Source organism: Mesoplodon densirostris, chromosome 11, assembly GCF_025265405.1.
Source record: "Mesoplodon densirostris isolate mMesDen1 chromosome 11, mMesDen1 primary haplotype, whole genome shotgun sequence".
Lineage (NCBI taxonomy): Eukaryota > Metazoa > Chordata > Mammalia > Artiodactyla > Ziphiidae > Mesoplodon > Mesoplodon densirostris.
The window spans coordinates 38,521,048-38,544,222 of NC_082671.1; the positions used below are offsets into that span (position 1 = coordinate 38,521,048).

Here is a 23,175-nt window from a genome sequence, read left to right on the forward strand (position 1 = left end):
TTCATCCTACACAGATTGAGCTCCGACTGCCTACAGGGCGTTGTCCTGGGCACTGGGAACAGAAGCATATCCATTAGGTAGGCTTGGGTGTGCTCAAAACAATTTATAAGATTTTCTTCTGTCAGAGAGATTTTATGTAGTTGGATTAAGAAAAGCTACGTTTCTACTCATAAAAATTAGAAAGCTATGCCAGGCAGTGTTATAATCAAATGCTAAACCTGTGTAATTGATCTTAATAGGGCTCTAGGATTGTTCTATTTAAAAATAAATCGGTAAATTCCATGTCATTCAAGTTTCTAATAGAAAATCTGAATAAAACCGAGGCTTCCACACAGTTCGTAAGAAATGGCTTGGTCTGCAACAGCTGGAGTAGGCGAGGGTAGGGGGCCGGGGTAAGAGGAGGGCCCAGGATGCTTGCCAGCAAGGAACCTGTTGTCTGGGGTTGAGACCAGGATTGGGGGGGAGCGGGGGCGGGGGCGGGGCCGGGAGGGGGGGTGATGCTCCAAGGAGCCGGACCCAGGAGTTGGGCTCCGAATCCCGGGGCCCGGGGCCCGGCCCCCAGCGCCCGGGAGTGGCGGCGGCTTTGTGGTGCGCTTGGGTTCTACCGCGGGCGGCGCGGACGCGGGGCTGCGCGGAGGCGTCCGCCACCCTCAGCCCTCGGCCCTGCCGCGGGCGCCCCGCATGGCCAGCCCCGCGCGGGCGTGTTTCCCCGCGCGCAAGAACAGCCGCCTGGACGCGTTCCTGCGGAGGCATCTGCCGGCCCGAGGTCTACGACGCCATCCGCGCCTACGAGCTGTGCATCGTGGTGTCCGACACGGGGAAACACACCTTAAAGTACGTGCTGCTCAGTGACCAGCTCATCTACCTGACCGAGAACCCGCTCCAGTCCATCCGGAGAGTCGTGGCGCTCCGGAACATCGCGGCCATTGACCTGGTGAGGCGCGCGGGCGGGTTCGCGAGAACGCCCCTTCTTGGGGCCCCCAATCCCTCCTGCACGCGGGAAGGAGGACCTTCCTCACCCCGCCCTGGACTCCAGGACTCTCTTTAACTTACACTCCCCTACTAGCAGCCACATAGGAAAACTGGATTGCTGTATGCACTCCGAATAAAGATGCTTTTACCGTTCTCATCCTGTGTACCGGTCATCCCCTGTCCCCTCAAATACAGATTTGGAGAACATAGCCCCCTATCAGAAGTACGCTTTGAGGTCATTCCTAAGTTCATGAAGCACCTAGCCTTGCCAAGCACTGTCTAGACACTGAGGATGCAAAAATGAAATAGGGCGCCTTCCCAGAAGCTGCTGTGGGAGAGACAGAAAGTCAACACCAGGACAAATAAATGCCATGTGATAAATGCTATTATGCCTTGTTTATTTTTTTATTTTTAGGGCTTAGAGCGTGTTAGGTGCTCAATATGAGTTGAGTGAATAAATGAATGAATGAATGCATGCATGAATTAATGAGATGCGCATGGGACGCCTGGCAATCTCAGGCGGGTCATTCATCCAAACTGGGCTCAGGCCATGCTGGGAAAACTTCCTGGAAGGAGTGTCATAAGAGCGGAGCCTTGAAGGAGATACAATCTGTCCCAGTTTTTAGTGTGCTGCTACTGTATTCCTTTCGTCCAGGAATAGATTTACCTTATAAACCAGCAACAGCTTGAAGCAGTCTCTCTCCAATTACTGTTTTTCCCCCTTGGCTCCCTTTGTCTGAGCTGCTCTTCAGGTGTGTTCTTCCTTTTTCCATTGGGGACAGGTGTCTAGCCTTGTTTTTCTTTCCTTTGTCCTAGTCTCTGTGTCCCTCAAGGGAGAGGTTGGCGAGACTCTTGATAGAGCTGTTTTGCCAAGAGAGTCATAGCTTGTTTGGAACATGTCTGTAAGAAAATAATAAAGTTAAATGAAAAAAGTAGGGCTTCCCTGGTGGCACAGTGGTTAAGAATCCGCCTACTAATGCAGGGGACATGGGTTTGAGCCCTGGTCTGGGAAGATCCCACATGCCGCGGAGCAGCTAAGCCCGTGCACCACAACTACTGAGCCTGTGCTCTAGAACCTGCGAGCCACAACTACTGAGCCCGCATGCCACAACTACTGAAACTCGTGCGCCTAGAGCCCATGCTCCGCAACAAGCCACTGCAATGAGAAGCCCGCGCACCGCAACCAAGAGTAGCTCCCGCTCACCTCAACTAGAGAAAGCATGCACGCAGCAATGAAGACCCAATGCAGCCAAAAATTAAAAAAATGATAAATAAATTTTAAAAAAATAAATAAATGAAAAAAGTAAATGCTTTCTTTTTCTACTTAAAATACCGCCGTGGGCTGATATCACTATGCTAATTTCTTTGCTTTATTTGAGCCAAAGCTGGAAGTAAAACTGCCTTTTCCTCACTGCTACTGTTTGCATTCTCTTGAACTAAAATTTTTTAAAAATTAAATTTCTGACCAAATGTTTTAGAAAACATTAAACACTCAACTTTTTCTGGTGTCTGCAGTGTAAACATGTATTCTTGTAACAGAAAATAGTGATTTTAGGATACTGTTACTCTCCCCAAAAAGAGACAGTATACATATTTCAGTAGTTGCTATATATATTTCTTTTTAAGCTGTCAGAATCTGCAAAGTACAGTAAAGCTCCCTAGGCCTCCCAAGCCAAGAATATTACAAAAAGGCATACCAATTTATTTAGTTTACAAGGTAAACTCTGTACTCGATGTACAGAGTTTACCTTTCAGGCATACAGAAGAATGTGTAATGTCTATAAAGGTGCTGAACAAATCTAAGATTTCAGCATTGTTGATAGATTGAATGTCCATTTTACACAATATAGTTTAACTTTGGTTAAAGTTGTGGTAGGCAGAATAATGGCTCCCAAAACATATCTCCAGAACCTGTCCATATTTTACGTTACATGGCAAAGGGGAATTAAAGTTGCAGATAAAATTAAGGTTGCTAGCTAATCAGCTGACCTTAAAATAGGGAGATTATCTTGGATTATCTGCATAAGGCGAATGTAATCACAAAATCCTTAAGGGTGGAAAAGGGAGGCAGAAGAAGAGTCAGCAGCAGAGTGATGCAGCATAAGAAAGACTACTGGTTTTGAAGTTGGAAGGGGGCCATGAACCAAGGAATGTGCGCAGCCTCTAAAAGCTGGAAAAGGCACAGAAACAGGTTTTTCCCTAGAGCCTCCAGAAAGAATGCAGTCTTGCTGATACCTTGGTTTTAGACCAGTGAGACCCATTTCAGACTTCTGACCCCAGAACTGTAAGAAAATAAGTTTGCGTTGTTTAATACCACCAAGTTTATGGTAATGTGTTACAAGAGCAATAGGAATTCAATACGGAAGTGTTTTCTCTTGTGTTGTTTTAAAATGGGTAATTGTTTTAAAAATGTATTGTTTCAGTGAGAAATAAGTATAATCACGCCAAGCACAAATGCCTTAATCTCTTTTTCTGGGTTTTTATTACAGTTATTATTACATTTCAGTGGCTTGTACTAAGCTCCATAGGGTGTGTGAAAAATGGGTGTCCCCATATTGCTTTATCTAGTGTCAGTTGATAACCAATTAATAACACTATATCTGTCCTTGGTACCACATAGAGAACTTTGCTGATTTCTATGTTATGTCATATATAGTTGTCCTGCTATCTATTGCATTGGATTATATTATCTCAGTGCCAGGCAGCTTTGTTTTTTAGAACTGGTTCCTCCTTTCTTGAAAGATAAACTGTTTAATCTCCTTTTCTACTAGGGTGCTGTCCTCTTTCTAAGCCTACCTCTTTAGACATACTTTTCCGTTCTCAAAGGTCTTCTCATTTTACTGTGCAAGTTTGTCTCTTGTTATTTAACTTTCAGTTGGCTCAGGTTCCCACTTGGCCTTTGTTTTGACTGTCCTGTCAATAAAGCCCCTAAGCAAACCAGTCCTTTATGCCTCTGGGCCCCTACCCTTCTTGTTCCACATTTGGCCAGATTTCTCCACATAGTTCATGTCTCATATTCCAGTTACACTTAGGATAAAATTTGCAAATATACAGATAAAATTCTGTTCTCTCCCCTAAGGAAAAAAAATTGAAAGAACAGCAACAAAACGTTAGACCCAGAGTATAGAAGTGAGATTTCTGTTCTAGCAAAGACAAGCTCCACGTGCACTTGGAGGTCTCAGTAGGTGATTTGTTTTTGTTTTTTCAAAACAAATTAATGTCAGTTTTATTTAAATAATTCTGTGTAAGTTTTTTAATCACTTATATTTAAAATTTAATTATTTTAGAAGTTGATATATAATTGACTCTTAACACTATGTTAGTTTCCGGCGTACAACATAGGGTTTGATATTTCTATACATAACAAAATGATCACCACTCAGTAGGTGTTTGATATGGTTCATATCCTAAAAGAAAGGGTTTCCAAGGTTGTCTGGGCAGAGCTTTTGTGAAAGGCAGATGTTTTCTTTCGAAGTTGCTTTTGAAAGCTCTAGAGTTCTGCCCTTGTGTGCATCACAATACTATTCTTTAAGCCCTTCTAAGATTAGACACATTTTTCAAGTGTGAGAACCAACTCTCCTGAACAGTGATTCCCTATGGATTCACTCTCCTTCAAGGCCATCTCATCACCTACAAAGAAAAAAAAGCCTGTCAACTTCAGCAGCCCTTGTTTCTACTTTTTGCCTTTCTTTGTCCTTGTCCTTTCACCACTTTCCTCAGTGAATATCTCCTCTCCAGCCATCCTGGGGTCCATGTGGCTTCTTGAACAGGCAGCAAATGCACCTTCATAGCCGGGCCTGTTTGCTTGCAGTGTTTGCTTCCTCCTCCTTCAAGGATGTTCAGAACGTCATATCTATAACCTTCCTCCTCTTTCTCCTTTTAAAAATGTAAAAAATATTCTTGGCTCAGACAGAAACAGGTCACAGGCTGTGCCGAAGGGGGCCACTGTAGTTTGCTAACGGATTCCTGCTTTCCCCTTTCCGTGTTCAGATCCTACACAGTTTCCAGGCTAAGCCCAAGTTGTTCTTTCTCCAAATCACTTTTCCTTGACTGAGCCCATGAGAGCAGGTCTTTTGGTCTGTTTTGTTCATTGCTCTATCTGGTTCCTAGAACATTGCCTGATACAGGTGAGATGGCCAATAAATATTTGTTAAATATTCAACACAATCTGTCTCTTTGTTTCTCAGTTTATTATCTGCAATATACGTCGGGGCATTTAGTAATACATTTTTATTCAGCTTTTGCTTTCTACCTGTGTGGATTTGGTCAAGTTATTCAACCTCTACTTTGTGCCTCCATTTCTTCATCTGTGAAATGGAGGTAACAGCACCTTCCTTATAGAGCTGTTGGGAGGATTAACTTCATTAATAGATGAAACACACTGAAAATAGTACTTGGCACATGGGAAGAGCTACATACATGTTTCATTATTATCAATAACCTTTATTCACATATATTAAGTCAACTAAGGTTTGTGAATCTGTAAGATTGATATTATCTCTTTAGGAGATTTAGTAAATTTGGGAAAAAAATAACTGGTTTTTGAGCATTGATTATGTATTAGGTGTTTTATTTATTTAGGCTGCGCCACATCTTATTTGTGGCATGAGGACTCTTAGTTGTGGCATACATGCGGGATCTAGTTGCCCCACCAGGGACTGAACCCAGGCCCCCTGCACTGGCAGCACAGAGTCTTACCCACTGGGCCACCAGGGAAGTCCCTATATATTAGGTGTTTTTATTTTATTTTATTTTATTTTATTTTATTTATTTATTTATTTTTTGCGGTATGCGGGCCTCTCCCTGTTGTGGCCTCTCCCATTGCGGAGCACAGGCTCCGGACGCGCAGGCTCAGCGGCCATGGCTCACGGGCCCAGCCGCTCCGCGGCATGTGGGATCTTCCCAGACCGGGGCACGAACCCGTATCCCCTGCATCGGCAGGCGGACTCTCAACCACTGCGCCACCAGGGAGGCCCTATTAGGTGTTTTTAAATCTCACTTATTCTTTTTGAAAATTTGTGCACTGGGTTTGTCAAGTTTTATATGTTCAAAAACAGAATTCCTGCTCTCCACCCCCAAACGTGTTCCTCTCTTAGCTTTTCCTATTTTAGGAAGTAACATCATCTTCCATTATCTTTAATTCTATCTTTCTTTCACTCTCCTCATCCTACACATCAGTATGTCATCTCGACTTGTGTAGAAGAGGAGAACGTTTTTCTCAGCCCTCTTAGGGACCCTGGCTAGGTCTGAAAATTTTATATGACATGGGAGCCTTTATAAGGAAATGAAATCTCAAAGAAGAAACAGTTAAACCTATGTGTGTTTAGTACTAGGTTTAATGAAGAATGGAGAGTCATAGAAAAATGTGATAGTTCAAAAAAGTTCAAAAAAGCTAAGGGTAATAGACTGGGGAAATTTTAGAAAGGCCTGCTTGTTTGGATTTGTCTTAACATCACTGTCTTGGAGATAAGGATGTTCCTTTCCTCTGGGTATAGGGAGGGCACCTCTCCCATGAGGGCCTTAAGACCTGATTCAGGAGAGGAGGGCTGGGGAAGGTAAGAAGGACTTTGCTGCATCTGTGCTTTCTTGAATTCCTTCAGCTCAAAGTATTCAGTATGCCAAGGCACCATATTTTGGGGTAGTGTGTTCTGAATCCCGTCACTTGTCTTCCAAAATATATCTAACTATGACCTTTCCCATTTTTCTTATTCCTTTTTCTAGCACCACTTGTCCAGTCCCTTATCTAGACTACTGAAATTGCCTCCAAATTGATTCCTCTCCACTTAGCAGTTGGGATGATCCTTTTAAATAATAATTATAAATTAAATTATATCACTTCTGTTTCAAAGTCTGCATGAACTTGCAAACTCCTTATTGCCTATAGGAGCTTCCATGATTTGACCCCTCCATCTCTGACTTACCTCCTACCACTCTTCCCAGAGCTCTTTCTGCTCTTCTTCCTGCCTCAGGGCCTTTGCACCTGCCATCCTACCTGGAACACTTTTCCTCAGATCTTCAGAGGGTTGATTCCTTCTTGTCAGTCATGTTTCTGAATTCAGCATCACCTCCACAGGGATGCCTTCTGTGTTCACCCAATCTAAAGTACCATTCCCCCAACACACTTAGCACATCTCTTTGTTTCAAAACACCACTATTTGCAGTATAAGATTAACATGTTTAGTGATTTATTATTGTCTATGTCCCATAGTAAATGTAAGCTCCATGAGAGCAGGACCCTGTTTGTCTTTTCATCCCTGTATCACTGTGCGTTATATTCCCTGACACATAGCAGATAGTCAATAACTACTTGTAAAATTGGAAGAATGAATAAGTGAATAAATGGATGCTCAGATCCATCATACAATTTACCTCTTAGAAAGGGATATATTTCCTTACTTCCAAATATTGAGGGACTTGGGAGACTGACAACTCATCACACTGGCCAGAGTTACATAGCCAGTTAGTGGCAGAGTCAAGAGTAAATTCCCACGGGTCTCCTGCTGCTCAGGTTCAGCTCTCTTAATGCTTCTTTTGTGTTTGTATGGGATGATCCCTGTGTTGTTTATCTGTGTCATGCATTTTGAGAGATAGAGTTATATGAGACCATGTTATGCATACTTCTTTTTATCTTGAGCTATTTTTCCCTCTATTTTGACTCACTTGTTGCATTTCAAAGATCTCACTGTGGGAGGAAGAAAGAAGTGGTAAACTCTTTATCAGTCATTGTGACTGTTTCTTTTTTTTTAATTAAAAAAAATTTATTATTATTATTTTTTTGCGGTACGCGGGCCCCTCACTGTTGTGGCCTCTCCCGTTGCGGAGCACAGGCTCCGGACGCACAGGCCCAGCGGCCATGGCTCACGGGCCCAGCCGCTCCGCAGCATGTGGGATCTTCCTGGACCGGGGCACGAACCCGTGTCCCCTGCACTGGCAGGCGGACTCTCAACCACTGCGCCACCTGGGAAGCCCTGAATTGTACTTTTTATGTTTAGATGAAGGTAATGGTTAGTAAACTCTAAATGAACAGTGTTGATGGGACCTGAGTGACAGTGGTGAACTGTATCAGCAATAAAAGCTCTGGAATGAATTGGGTTATTAGCCCTTAGTTTCAGGTACATTCTAGAACAGGACTATTCAATAGAACTTTCTGCAATGATGGGATTGCTCTATATCTGGTCTAATTATGTCTAAACAGTAGCCATGTGGCCACTGAGCACTTGAGATTACTAGTGCTACTAACTGAATTTTAATTTAATTTTTAATGTTAATAGCCACAGGTGGCTCATGGCTACCAACTTGATCACTGCAGCTCTAGAATCATGGAAAAGACCTTAAAGGCTTTAGTGGCATATTTTGAAACATTGGCATAAAATGAAGTAGACTAATCCCCAAATAAGAATGAGACATAATAATTTAATGAAACATAAACTGAATCAAAGTTTTATATATGTGTATGTATATGTATGTGTGTGTGTATATATATAACTTTTATTTTAAACCTAAAACCTAGACATTTTCAGAAACCAATGATGTGGGGTAAAACTAAAACAACAAGGCACTGATGAGTCAGGTTTAGTGGATAACTTTTATCAATACCGAAGCTTGGTCTTCCTCACAGGAATAGGATTTCACAAACATAATCAGACCTCCTACAGTTGAGATATCAGGCGCCTTCTATTTGGAGTGTTGCTTCTAAAAGTGTTCCTTAGCTGACCAGCACCACTGAGCATGCCATCAGACACACATTGTGCTGAACAGCTGAAGGACTTCCTATCTAAGCTACTGAAGAGGAGTGAAGACTGCTGCATGCACATGAGAACACAGGGGCAGGTCACTCTATTATCTGTATTCAGGCTCTCTTGTCATTATTGCCATTATAGCCCTTCCAGGTTCTGGTCATTGGCATCCAGGAGACCAGACATCCCACAAAGTGTTGAAACAGAAATCTAGCCATACTTCATTTCTCAGTGGAGCACAGATGATCCTAAGTTTCTCCACCCCATTGTTACAAATAATTTAAAGCTAACAGAAAGAGAGGCAGGGACTTTGACACTAAAGTTGTTTTGTTACAACATTTTAGTGACCTCACACAGAAAAAGAGAAAGTTCAAGTTTGGTTGTTGAACCTGGATGAAATCAGGTTTAAGAGATGACTTGAACCTAGGTACAGGCTGATCGTTGGTAATATCAGCTTCTTAATAAAGAAGTCCTGGACTTCCCTGGTGGCGCAGTGGTTAAGAATCCACCTGCCAAGGCTTCCCTGGTGGCGCAGTGGTTGAGAGTCCGCCTGCCGATGCAGGGGACACGGGTTCGTGCCCCGATCCCGGAAGATCCCACATGCCGCGGAGCGGCTGGGCCCGCGAGCCATGGCCGCGGAGCCTGTGTGTCCGGAGCCTGTGCTCCGCAACGGGAGAGGCCACAGCAGTGAGAGGCCCGCGTACAACAACAACAACAACAACAACAAAAAAAAAGAATCCACCTGCCAATGCAAGGGACATGGATGGGTTCGATCCCCGGTCTGGGAAGATCCCACATGCCGCAGAGCAACTAAGCCCATGCGCCACAACTACTGAGCCTGCGTTCTAGAGCCCACGAACCACAACTACTGAGCCCACATGCCACAACTTCTGAAGCCCATGCACCTAGAGCCCATGCTCTGCTCTTCTCAACTGCATTGAGAAGCCTGCGCACCGCAATGAGGAGTAGCCCCTGCTCGCTGCAACTAGAGAAAGCTCGCGCACAGCAACGAAGACCCAATGCAGCCAAACATAAATAATAAATAAATTTATTTTTAAAAAATCAAAATAAAGTCATTTATTAAAAAAAAAAAGAAAATCCTGAATTTGAGCATAAGTTTTTTTTTGTTTTTTTTGTTTTTTCCTTTCAAGGGTAAAAATTTTATTTTTGAGGAATTTCATACTGCACATTTTCAAAGAGAGTCACATAAGAAAGCAAAATGTTATCCTCCCCTCATCCTCAAAATAAATAAGAAGGGCATAAAATTTCTTTTTAACTCATGACACTTGGAACTTTAGCACCAGCATCCAAAATGAACAAAAAAGGGAAAAAAACCATTTACTACATATTTTAGATTTCTTTGGTTGGGGGGGGTTTCCCCATGTGGTATTAATATTTCTTCTTTCAATTCATATTACCAAAACAGTAAAAACCAGGAAAAAAATATAAACCTAGTGGCTGCTGAAACCGGCGAGTTTGCTCTCTTGTTCCGTACAGGCATTCCCAGGATCTCAGCTGCTGGAAAAACTGGCTGACACTTTCCTTGTGTAGCTGTTTGCTTCGTAAAGAATAGTAGTGAGCATTCTAATGTACACGTCTTGGTTATTAGTCTTGGACGTTTCTTTGGTGTTGGTAAGGTTGCGGTCTGCTTTTTGCTTTATTTTTTGAATGGTCATTAATTCTTTAGGTCACCTGCTGATGGTGAAGGTGCCTGGGGAGCCGGATGTTACTCGACACTGCTCTGCTCGGGGGCTGGAGCAGGGTTCTCAGATGGTGCTTCACCTGCCTTGGTCTCTTTGCCATCTTGTGCAGGAGCATTAGGAGGACGGGGGCGACGCCGATAGTTATAGGGGCGCCGGTATCCACGGCGAGCAGGTGACTGGTTTGGACCATTGGCCGCTTGTTGATTCTCTTTATCTTCAGCCTCTCCAACCGCTGGGGCAGGTCGTGGGCGAGGAGGGCCCCTAGGGTACCTTGCGCGGTAAGTCGGATTTCGATGAACTGGTCCCTGAGGTTGTGCTCCCTCTGGGACTCCATCCTTCATCTCTCCAATCTCACCCGTATTACGGGGCGGTCCACGGCGTCTGCCGTAGTAGCCGCGTCTGTAGCGGCGCCGATCTGCAGCATATCGGCTCCCTTTCACAGGAACGCCGTCCGGGCCAGTCACGTTGGCTGCTTCTGCACCCTTCTCTCCTTCAACCACATCAAACTCCACAGTTTCTCCATCTCCTACACTGCGCAGATATTTCCGTGGGTTATTCTTCTTGATGGCAGTCTGATGTACGAATACATCTTCTTTGGTATCATTTCGATTTATAAATCCATATCCATTTTTGACGTTGAACCATTTGACAGTGCCAAGGACTTTGGTGGCGAGAACTTTCTTCTCCGCGTCTTTACTGTCCGCGGCGGCCGAAGAGGCGGGGGCCGCGGTGCCCGGGGCCGCGTCCCCGCCGGGGTTGCCCGCGACCAGGGCGGCGGGCGCCGGGGCCGGGGCCTGGGGGGCGCCGCCGCCGCCCGCCGGGCTCTTGGTAGCGGGGTCCTGGGGGGCCGCGGCGGCAGCCTCCGCCGGAGCCTGTGGGAGGGTGGTAGTGGTGGTGGTGGCCTCGCCCGCCTCGCTCATGCCGCCTCCTCCGTTCTCCCTCTGGCGCCTCGGTGGCTGTTGGTCGGCGGTTAGCGCGGCTGGAGGTCGCGGCGGCCGGGGCTCGCTCTCCGGGAGGCCGGTGCGGATCTCGAGGCGCTGGCGGCGGAGGCGGCTCGAGCTCTCGGGCTGCGCGCTCGCTCTTCGGCTCCCCGCTGGATCTTACTGCCTGAGCATATGTTTTAACATCAGACCCAAATTTCTTTTTGCCCATCATGTTGCCCAGTTTATAATTTTGAATTTGCAAGTTTTTGTGGGGATTTATAGAGTCATCAATTCAGTACAGTAACTCTATCTTCTTTATAAACTCAATCAAATCATGTAATTAATGACCAACTAACTTCTTTTTTTTTAAGTCAAAGAAGAGAATAATGGCCCTGCCTTTTGGAGAGGCAAAAAGCCTAAAAGTCTGAATGAATCCCTTTTCAGGTGAGATTGTTGTTTTGTGTTTTTAATTTGCTGTCCAAAACTTATTTTACGTTTCAATTGACTTTAAAATGTTTTATTTATTTATTTTTGGCTGCTTTGGTTCTTTGTTGCTGTGCGTGGCTTTCTCTAGTTGCGGTGAACAGGGACTACTCTTCATTGCAGTGCATAACTTCTCATTGCGGTGCCTTCTCTTGTTGCGGAACACGGGCTCTGAGCATGGGGGCTTCAGTAGTTGTGGCACGTGGGCTCAGTAGTTGTGGCGCGTGGGCCTAGTTGCTCCACAGCATGTGGGATCTTCCTGGACCAGGGCTCGAACTCATGTCCTCTGAGTTGGCAGAAGGATCTTAACCACTGCGCCACCAAGGAGGCCCTCAACTGGCTTTTTAAAATGCTTTTTCTCTACTCATGTCTTTGAACTGAGTTCTGTTTATCTCATGTACGTAATAATGAAGAAGGTATTTTGTGAGATTTTCTTCTAAATTCAAATCCAGTTAGTTATAAACTATAATTTTTCTCATTTCAATTGAATATACAGATGTCTCATTATAAATAAATGATTAAAATCAAATTCAAATCATTTATTGAACTCTGGTTCTGTGTAGTGGTATGTTGGGCCCTGTAAGAGATACAAAGATGAGTAAGGCATAGTTCTTATCCTTGAGAGACTGATTCTCATCAGGACATATGACATTTGTGTAAATAAAGATACTGCAAAGTATGCATGCTAAGTGTCATAGCTGAGTTTGAGCAAATTGTCAAAGAGATTTAATGAGGGGAAAGGTTTTATTCGGTTGTGGGGAGAAGTCAAGATGCCAGATGACAGTCGGTGAAGGAATAGTGCACATGGTGATAGAGATATTGCAGTTGGAGGGAACAGTAGAAGCTACGGTAGAGGCAGGAAAAAATGGAACATGTATAAATTGAAAAAGGAGTTTCCTAAGCTGCATAACTCAAAGTATGATTCTATTACACACTTTAAGTATCTAGACATTAGAAGGAGGAAGGGAGCATAGGATTCTAAGAGCTCTGAGTCAGGGGATTATAGGCATGGGGAAAATTAAGGTGCATTGGGGCCCTGAAAGTCAGGTCATGACATGGGGAAAACAGCCCCCAGGAAAACATTGCAAAATGTGCAAAGAAAAAGTGAACACCTACTTGGAGGGTATTCACCCCCAAGACCTGTGGTGTACCATGCTGTGCAATGGGTTACTGGGGAGGGGCCTTTTCCCACTGTACTTACTCTCATACCTTCTCTCACTGAACAATGACATACAAAGGTCTTTTAAACTAAATTTGATTAACTTTTTTTGTCACCAAAAGAAAAAAAATTGTTTTAGGAAGCCTGGCTTATATCATATAGGCTTAGAGGATCATGATTTGTTCTAAATCCATGTAATAGCAAGCTATGTTTTAAGGGGTTGATACACTTCCATTGTTACCCTGAGCGCCATAAATTACTAGCTTCTGGGAGGAGGGTCTCTGCCTTCTTGTCTCAGGGCACTAAGTGAAGTTCCTAACGTGGCCCTTGTAACTGGAAGTACTGAGGGAGAGGCACTGCCAGTGGATAGCCATCCACATGCTCTGAGATTCAACATTCATTTCACCTTTGGCCTATAATGCCCCAATTTTTCTAGACCACTCTGATAGCCTCATTGTTTTCTTCCAGTTTAGAAAAATAAAAGAGATTTCTAAGTAATGTATGCAGTAGCTATTTTAGGTTATTGTGGAGGTCAGAACTCTGTTAAAAGTGGCAGAAGTCCAACTTAGGTTAAAAGGGGAATTTATTGGAATTACAGGGCAATATTGGAATTAGAGGGCAACTCATGTTATTCAACATTCAGTCAGCAGATATGTATAGATACAGACATAAATATAGATACAAATGTAGATCTATCTATTTTACCTGTTAAATCTGGCATATTCTATTTGCTGGGCTCTTCAATTTTAGATGTACAATGGTGAGCAAAATCAGCAAAAGTTAGAAACCACAACTTAGGAAAGTAGGAATGCTAAGAATGAAGTTGGACTTAGGCATAGCTGGAACTTGGGACTTGAGTGCCATAGAACTTTGTCTCCTCTGATGTTTGTGGATCAGCTTCATTTTCTCTCACTGAATACCATGTCTTCTGTGGGACAGCAAAGTCACCAACTGTCTTAAATTCAATTTTTACTTCTCCCACCACCACACAAAGGCTAACTCACACACTTTCTTGTACCAAATTAAAAAATCCTGGGAAGGTCTCTGATGCCTAACTTGAATAAACGATTGACTGCTAAAAAATATCCACCATAGCCAAAAGGTTTAAAAACATGGCAGCTTCTGTGTGCTCCATGTGTGGAGAGGAGGAGTGATTTCCAAATAAAGTGGGGGTGGTGGAGTTAGGTCTGCTATCCCATAGTTTTCTAGTACTGTCATCTTCATAATTAAACATCTGAGTCAAAAGTGTAAACAAAAGGCAGGCTACGATAAACACTAATTAGAGGGCTAAAGAATGTTATCATGGGGCCTCCCTGGTGGCGCAGTGGTTGAGAGTCCGCCTGCCGATGCAGGGGACACGGGTTCGTGCCCCGATCCCGGAGGATCCCACATGCCGCAGAGCGGCTGGGCCCGCGAGCCATGGCCGCGGGGCCTGTGTGTCCGGAGCCTGTGCTCCACAACGGGAGAGGCCACAGCAGTGAGAGGCCCGCGTACAGCAAAAAAAAAAAAAAAAAAAAAAGAATGTTATCATGTACAGAGCTTTGTGACACCTCTGAGGTGTAAAGTTTTAGGCCTAGTTATGAGAAGCTGCAGGTCATAAGAAGGATGCAGTTATCTTGGGACATCACACTTACATAAATATGATTACTTTTCAAGGTAATAGTAAACAACAGGCCTTTTAACACCTGAGGGATAGAAAACAGACTGGTGATGATCTCTGATAATGAGATTCAGTACTTTGGTTTCTCTAGCTTTAGTATAGCTCTTCATTAGTGGATAGTTCCATGTAGTCATGCATTTTACAGGAGAAAACCCAAGCAGATATCTAACCAAAATGTTCTCTAAGGAAAAGTTTATTGTGACCTACTTAAGAATCCCCTAAAGCTGGGGGGAAAAAGACTGCCTATTGCTTGCACGTATAAAAAAAACATACAGATCAATAGAACATTTTTACAGTGCTGGCATAGAGTAAGATTTATGTAAATTTAATTGCATTCACCTTGAATAATCCAAAGGAAAAGAGTGAAAATGCTTAGCCCTCAGTCCAGATCTGCTAAGCTCATACCCACCAGGGTGGATTTCAATCTGAGTTTACATCTATTTATAGCCTCTACTGATATTTAGCTAATGAAAACTTAAAAGCAGATTTTCTAACCATAGTGCATGGCAAGTAGTGGGATGAACTTTTGGAGAAACCGATCTGTTTAATAAACAGAATTAGAGCTGACCACCTTGGCATCCTTATGAAATGAGAATGTATTGCATTTAATTGTATATCATTAGCAAAATAGAAGGGAAAAAAACAACCAAGAAGGTGAACATTATATTTTTCTCTAAGAAGAAGCACTTCTTGGCAGAAAGTAGAAAAAGGGAGCTGTTTTATTCTTCTCTGCATAGTAGATAAAAATATAAAGGCTCTGTAGCCACACTGGCTGACTTCAAATCTGGACTCTACCTTGGACTATTTAACCTTCCCAGGCTTCACTCCTCATGGGTAGGATGGGGCTCACAATGGTACATATCCCACAGGGATGATACATAAAGGGCTAAGTCATGTACAGTTGACCCTTGAACAACACAGGTTTGGACTTTGAGGGTCCACTTATATGCAGATTTTCTTCAATAGATACATACTACAGTCCTACAAAATCCTTGGATATGGAAACTTGGATACAGAGGGGTGAACTGTAAAGTGTTATATGCTGATTTTTAACTGTGCAGAGGATCAGTACCCCAAACCCCACATTGTTCAAGGGTCAACTGTACATGTAAAGTGCTTAAACTGTGTGTGGCACTTAGTGAGTCCCTATTAAGCTTAGCTCTTTCGTTTTTGCAAAGTCAGTCACTGAGCAATAATCTATTTAGCATCCTCAGAATCCTTGATCAAGCCTTGAAACAGAATAAATTTCCTCTTTTCTCTTCTCACTAATAAATACTACGGTATGTAAAAAATAAAAATGCTATTGTGCAATAATTTGGCACGAGGCACCATCTATATTAATTTCCTAAGGATTTCTTATGCAGTAGGTTGCTGTACTTCTATTAGAGGACCAAGTCCTGTGTTTATGTAAATATACTATATGTGTAAGTATATGAATTCAGAATGTTTAGAAACTCAAGAGAAGAATTCAAGGCCTCCAATAGCTGTTCTTTTTTTTTTTTTTTTTTTTTTTTGCGGTGCGCGGGCCTTTCACTGCCGTGGCCTCTCCGGTTGCAGAGCACAGGCTCTGGACGCGCAGGCTCAGCGGCCATGGCTCACGGGCCCAGCCGCTCCATGGCATGTGGGATCTTCCCGGACCAGGGCATGAACCCGCGTCCCCTGCATCGTCAGGCGGATTCTCAACCACTGCGCCACCAGGGAAGCCCTAGCTGTTCTTTTAGTAAGTCCTTATTTCTTGATATTTCTCAAAATTGACACTGCAATTATTAAATAGATATATTCACTTGTACACAGTTAGATCATAGTTTATAATTATTAACAAATATTCATTGATCAGTTACAGATTTATAAAAATACAAAAAATATTGAGGGTTGGAGTAGAATCAATATTCATTTTTCTCCCCCTTACTCTCTTCCTGTTTGAAAAATTTCGTGGGACATATAATCAGGAGCAGAATTGCTTTGTACATTCTACTAATATACATTATACTAATCTGCTTATTGGTTTTAGAGATTAAAAATACCTCATCCCATATTGTCAACTACCTATTAGCTTATTCTATGTGGTGTCTTCTACTGAGTAGAATTTTAATTTTGAAGTAATAAAATTAATTAAGTTTTTAATTCTGGTCAAGGTGGAGTGAGCACACTTTGCCCTACCTCTCCCTCTGAATGGAAGTAAAAATCCTGAACAGAATGCACACAGCAGTTGATTGCCTGATTAAAAAAAAAACACAACATTCTACATAGAATTTAAATAAGACCCAGAGTCAACAACAGCTATAAACTAAAATCTGTTTTAGCTGAGTCACATGTATTTGATGTATATTGCCATTCAGTTCTAAATATCTCTTAATTTCCTGTATCACTTATAGCAGTTAGATTATGATATGTCTGCTGTGGAATTCTTTGAGTTTATCTTATTTGGGATTCACTCAGTTTCTTGAATCTATAAGTTCATGTCTTTTGCCTAATTTGGAGAGTTTTCAACCATTACTCCTTCAAATATTTTTTCTGTACCACTCTTTTTCCTCTCCTTCTGGGACTCTGAAGACATGAATATTAGGTCTTTTTCATATTGTCACACAGTCCCTTGAGAATGTGTTCATTTTTTTCTTCAATCTCTATTCTCTCTGGATTGTTCAAATTGGATAATTTCTATTCCTCTATCTTCAAAATTCAATGACTCTTTTCTTTGTCATCTCTAGTCTGCTCATTGAGTCCATTCACAGAATTTAAAAATTTTTAGTTATTATAGTGTATTTTTTCCTCCTAAAATTTCCATTTGGTTCCTTTTTATATTTGCTATTTCTCTGCTGAGACTTTCTTTCCATTTGTTTCAAAGGGGTTCACTCTCATTTATTGGAGCATGGTTATTATGATGGTTACCTTAAAGCTTTTGTCTGATAATTCCAACATCTTTGTCATCTCAAGATTGATATCTGTTCATTTTCTTTTTCCTCATAAGGTATTGAGGTTTTCCTGGCTTTTCAAATGTCAAGTAATTTTGGATTTCGTCTGGGACATTTTGAGTATTATGTGACTTTGGGTCACATGAAGAGTTTGGTACTGGTCTCTGCCAGCCTCTTGATTACACTTAAATATCTGAGAATTATTTTCTAGCTTTGAATTATTTTACATAGAATTACTTATATTTCACCAATTCTGCTTTAGTAGAGTCTTCATGGGGAATTTTTTATTCAGGAGAGCTCAAATTCTACATCTTGAGATCTAGGTCTATATCTTTTTTTTTAATGGAAGAGTCATCGTTCCTTATTGTTCTGCTTGTTTCTTATATTTTAGCACATTAATCTGACAATATCGGTCTGATAGTGTTTTGCTTTCCACGAAAACTAAACTCCCCGTTTTCATATTTACTTAACTTCTTTCTCATCCTTTTAAAGAGTTTTAAAAATCAATGATTTTTTCTATTCCATTTTAAAACTCTTAAAAAGGATGAGAAAGAAGTTAAGTAAATTCTATTTACCATTTTTCTTCATTTCTTGATAGAGTCAATATGCTAGTATATATGTACTTGGCATTCTTAGCTGACTTTGCATCTAACAGATTTTTCTGAAGCTGTTTAATGTTGCCTGCTGCTTTTTGGACTCTGGCTTTTAACCTGACAGTTTCAGCCTCAAGGAGTTTATCTGTGTTTGATGCAGAGGGAGAAAGGAGAAAAACGATTTGTGCATACTTTTGATTCTGGCATTCTCTTTCCCAGTTCTCCCATTGCTTTCTCCTTTGCGGTGGCTCTCCCTAGAGATACATAATCAGCTCATCAGAAAAACACTTGACTTTTAGCAAGTTAGTTGTGTAAATATGAAGTTGACACATGTTGAAACTCACGGTTCTAGAACTCTTGCTTAGTAATGAACTACTCTTTAATCAGACTACTAAAAGTGGGTATTATTGAATTAAATGTGAAAAATACAGTTCAACTTTATGAGTTGGCTTGCTTCACTGGTGAAGCTATAATGTCCATGACATTTTAATTTATGCTGTCTAAAAGGTAATCCTTTTTAGAAACTCTGAGCTCTTTAAAATAATATTTTTTTCATACAACTGAGTAAATAACAGTCACTTCAAGTGCGCCTTTTTTTTTTTTTTTTTTCTGTACGCGGGCCTCTCACTGCTGTGGCCTCTCCCGTTGCGGAGCACAGGCTCCGGATGCACAGGCTCAGCGGCCATGGCTCACGGGCCCAGCTGCTCCGCGGCATGTGGGATCTTCCCAGACCGGGGCACGAACCTGTGTCCCCTGCATCGGCAGGCAGACTCTCAACCACTGCGCCACCAGGGAAGCCCCAAGTGTGCCTTTCTGTAACTACCTGAAATCATTTTGCTGACCTTTCACATGAAACATATGTTGTGCCTAAAATGAACATTTTAACATAATTTCATAACATTACCTAACATAATCTGTGCACTGGTTATTTAACTCTCTTAATTTCCATAGAGAAAATTTTAGAAAATATCATCTACAAGAATAAAGAAAAGCTATCACTTTCAAGAGGATTGGAGTACGTATCATCCATTTCTGGGCTACACATATTCATTGACCTGAAAATCCTATATGAGCATCTTATATTCTTAGATACTATCACTGTTACATAATACTAGAATCCTATAAAGAAATAGGGCAAAGTAAGATAATCAGTAAGTGGCATCCAGAGATTATGGGTCATATACATTAATTTGTTTAGTTGTGTGTTTAAAATCTGGCCATGTCATGTGCCACTCCCCAGGGCAAGAAGAGTGCAGGAAGGAGGAGGTGCTCGTACACTCTCTTTCCTGATCATGCTCTGGGACCACAATGCCAGTGTGCACATCCTTAAGCCTGAGGGTTTGGCAAGGATGGCTGTTTAAGGGGGATGGAACTTGGATAAGTGAACTGAGGTGAGCATTTGTGTATGCGTGTGTGTGTGCATGCATGCGTGTACACGTATGTAAGGTCAGTGGAAGAGGGAGCTGAGGGCTGGAACTCAGCACAGTTCATAGCATTGTACAGATGATGAATGAATTTTATACCTGTTTAAAGTTAAGAACTAATAAAAACAAAGTGGTTTTCCACTTTCATGGAGGTGCCAGTCTCATAAGGAAGATAAGATATCTTAATGTAAAATGATAAACCAGCAATTCAAGGCAATAAAGGATAATATTAATACCTAGCACCTACTGAGTGTTTCCAGTGTTAAAAAACACTGCATGTATTTTCTTACTTAATCCTCACACAAACTCAATGAGATTGGTTCTATTATTGCTCCTATTTTAAAATTAGGAAATTGAGGCTTAGGTCAATCAAAGTCACATAACCACTGAGTGGCAGAACCTGGATTAGAATTTAGATCTCATACTCTGCAACTTCTTAGCCTCCACCACTTGCTTCCTTGTGTTGCAGAGAAAAGAAATGAGTCATGGTGAGCTGGAGAGAGCAGAGAAGGTAAAAGATGGGACCCAGAATTGGTTCTGAAAAAAGTGCTGATGCTATTGGGATGATATTGGAAAAATCAGAGTGTTAGCAAAATATGAATCAAAGAAAACACCATTTAAAAAAAACTCTCTCCCCCCCAAAAAATAAAAAAAATATCTCTTCATCTCTCCATATGAATAGTTCTTTTTTCTTTATAGGATCCGTTAGAAAAGCAAGATGAAAGAACAATCAAGTTTCAAAACTAGAATGAAAAGTCCTTTCACTGGGAATGTTGGGCTCTGTGAAGGACAGGCATAATGCTTTAGATATAAAAAATGCTTCTTTAAATGACATAGCATAGAGTTTTATTTCTGAAAGCAGGAGTGTATACTGAAGAATTGTGCCATACCTCCTCTAGGTCAATGGTCAACAGCAGGTGAGAGTAAATCACTCCTTTCTCTTACAAGCATTTCTTTTATGTGAAGACTTTTACTTTCAGACTCTTAAACTGCTGCAATGGGGCCATTGGGTTCTCTTTGTTCCTTACTGTTAAATTCTGAATATTATGTTTAACTCTAAATTCTACCTGACAGGTACCACCAAGAAAGCAGCACACCACCATCCAAGGACTCAACCCTTGGCCCTCCTTCAGACCTCAAGAAGCTGTCCCTTCATGGCCAAAGTGCCTGTCAACCCTTACCTACCCCCTCCAGGAGGAGCTGTCAGCCCACATCAGCCACTAGCAAGGCTGTCGGTGTGCCATTTTGCACCACAAACACAAAAGAACCCCAGAGACTTTCAGATCACAAAGACTCTCTAAGTGAAATCCCTTTCAAGTGCAATGGGAACGGAAATGAGTTTTACTTAGGAAATTCCTCCCTGGCCTCCCCTTTACAGAGTAACCCAAACCTAGAGAAAAAAGGAGTCAAAACTTCATTTGTACGTTATTTCCACAACTTCATCAATATTTCTGCACTTAAAAAGTTCATGGAACAATTATGTTATAGTAAGTATCCTCCTAAATTAACCTTGACTTGAGTATTGTTTTTTGTTTGTTTTTCTTTTTGCAGTACGCGGGCCTCTCACGTTGCGGAGCACAGGCTCCAGACGCGCAGGCTCAACGGCCATGGCTCACGGGCCCAGCCGCTCCGCAGCATGTGGGATCTTCCCGGACCAGGGCACGAACCCGTGTCCCCTGCATCAGCAGGCAGACTCTCAACCACTGCACCACCAGGGAAGCCCTTGAGTATTGGTTTTTAGGGTAGGCTTCCCTGCTCTTCCTCCCCATTTTGGAAGTTTAACCTTCGAATTTAGTAATATTGTGCAAGACATAAGGCACTGGACAATTAACGGTATGATTTTACCAGGCTATTGCAATAGGGAAAATGCTCATTAATGAGACATGTCTTCAAGAAAAGGCGATGGACCTGAGGTTTTATAGAGGCAGGTAATAAGGGAGTCAGCAGTGAGTCTCATGGGAATCAATGAGGACGGTTGGAGACAGGTCTTATCTTGGGATATTTGTGAGCAGGGTGGTCTTTTGCAGTTAGCTGGGGTGATTTCTCAACCATTCTGCTTTCAGAGACCAGGGAGCTCAGATAAAGTTCAACAGTATCAATATGGTTCTGTATTTCTTAGCCGTGCTATTGAAAGTAGGTTAGTGGGAGTTTTTGACTTAAAAAAAAATGCACAACATGAGATTTGTGAGTTAAGTTTTATTTGGGCAAAATGATGACTATAGCCCGGGAGACAGCATCTCAAATAGCTCTGAGAAACTGCTCCGAACAGGTAGGGGGGAAGGTCGGTATATATGGGATTTTGGTGAAAGGGGAGTACGTGCAATCAAGCACATATTTTTTGCAGAAGGTTTCTGCTAGTCTTGTGAAGGTTACTGCTAGTCACGAGGAACAGACGTCATGAAGGATTTTAGTAGTGCTTTTCTAGATAAGAGAAGATACAAGAACTGGGCTCATAACATCGGCTCCTGAAAATATCTAACTATCTGAAGACCTGTTCTGCCAGTTTTTCCCAGAGCACAGAGCGCCTCATTTCTGCTCTCCACCCTGAACTCCTTTCAGGGGGTGTTGAAAGTTAGCAGCTGCAGCAGCACATGATTTAATCCTTGTAGAGGCAGATGGCAAGTGCCAATGGCAAGTGCCAATTTGTAGTTGACAGACTCATTGTCATAAGATCAGATAATTTTATAGAGATCACCTGGTCTATGTCCCTTATTTTATAAATGAGGAGACTGAAGCACAAAAATTCTAAGTGACTTACTCAACATTATATAATATGTGTAGGGGCAGAGTCAGAACTCGCATTTAGGGATCTTCTTATAACATCAGGATCAGTTTTAAAATAAGTAATTTATTAAAAGAATAGTATGACCCTTTTTACTTATCTTCAGTGATACATAATTTTTATTATTGATGTTCCAACATAATAATGTTAAGAAGTATGAAAGACTCTTTTCACTCAGAAGAAGCTAGGAAGGAGGGGGTTTTATAAGTGGCCAAAAATTGTGAAAGGTTGCAAGACAACTCTCATTTTTTTCTCATAGCACAGTTCAGAATGTTATTGTTTAAATTAAATGTTAAATGTTTAAAATTCCTCTCTAAAATTTTAAACCGCTTTCTCCAAATTAAGAATGTAAGTGAATCATAAATAGAGGGAAAATCCTGATCTATTAAAAGAAGGCTTCATATGTTCTAATAGAAAAACCACAATTTAATTGACTTGTAAAAATCTACCTAAATATTTCAAAATAACTGTTTAACTAACTCCCAGTTTTAAGTACCACTTTTAAATTCTGCAGCAAAGGCATGGTTGGGGTAAGTCAGGCCAACTCATAGCCCTTCTGATACTATAAGCAATAACAAACAACTAACATGTAGTGTTATTATTGGTAGGAACTGTTCTGATGCTTTCTGCATATTAACTCATTTAATCTGTACAACAGTCCTACGAGGTAGGACTGTTATTCTCATCTCATAGATGAGGAAATTGAGGCACAGGGAAATTAAATGATATATTCAAGGTTGTACAACTAATATAGAGCTGGGATTTGAAGCCAGACAGTCTGATTTTTTTTTCTATGACCACTGAAATAATGTGGATGGAGGGGGGTTA

General features: G+C 41.8%; 2 protein-coding genes across 2 annotated transcripts in view; one reads left to right on the forward strand and one right to left on the reverse strand.

Annotated features, from left to right (window-relative positions):
• Positions 1-681: 681 nt before the first annotated feature.
• C11H12orf56 (chromosome 11 C12orf56 homolog) overlaps positions 682-23,175 on the forward strand; it is a 63,692-nt gene continuing 41,198 nt past the window's right edge. The window contains 7 exon segments of the mRNA XM_060114168.1: positions 682-759; positions 761-947; positions 10,396-10,498; positions 10,632-11,380; positions 11,706-11,778; positions 20,640-20,961; positions 20,963-21,052. Of these exon segments, the coding sequence (XP_059970151.1) occupies positions 682-759; positions 761-947; positions 10,396-10,498; positions 10,632-11,380; positions 11,706-11,778; positions 20,640-20,961; positions 20,963-21,052 (1,602 nt within the window).
• LOC132498691 (Y-box-binding protein 3-like) lies at positions 9,845-11,498 on the reverse strand. The gene has a single exon (XM_060112675.1). It carries the CDS (start codon positions 11,329-11,331, stop codon positions 10,435-10,437), a length of 897 nt encoding a protein of 298 aa, XP_059968658.1. The 5' UTR covers positions 11,332-11,498; the 3' UTR covers positions 9,845-10,434.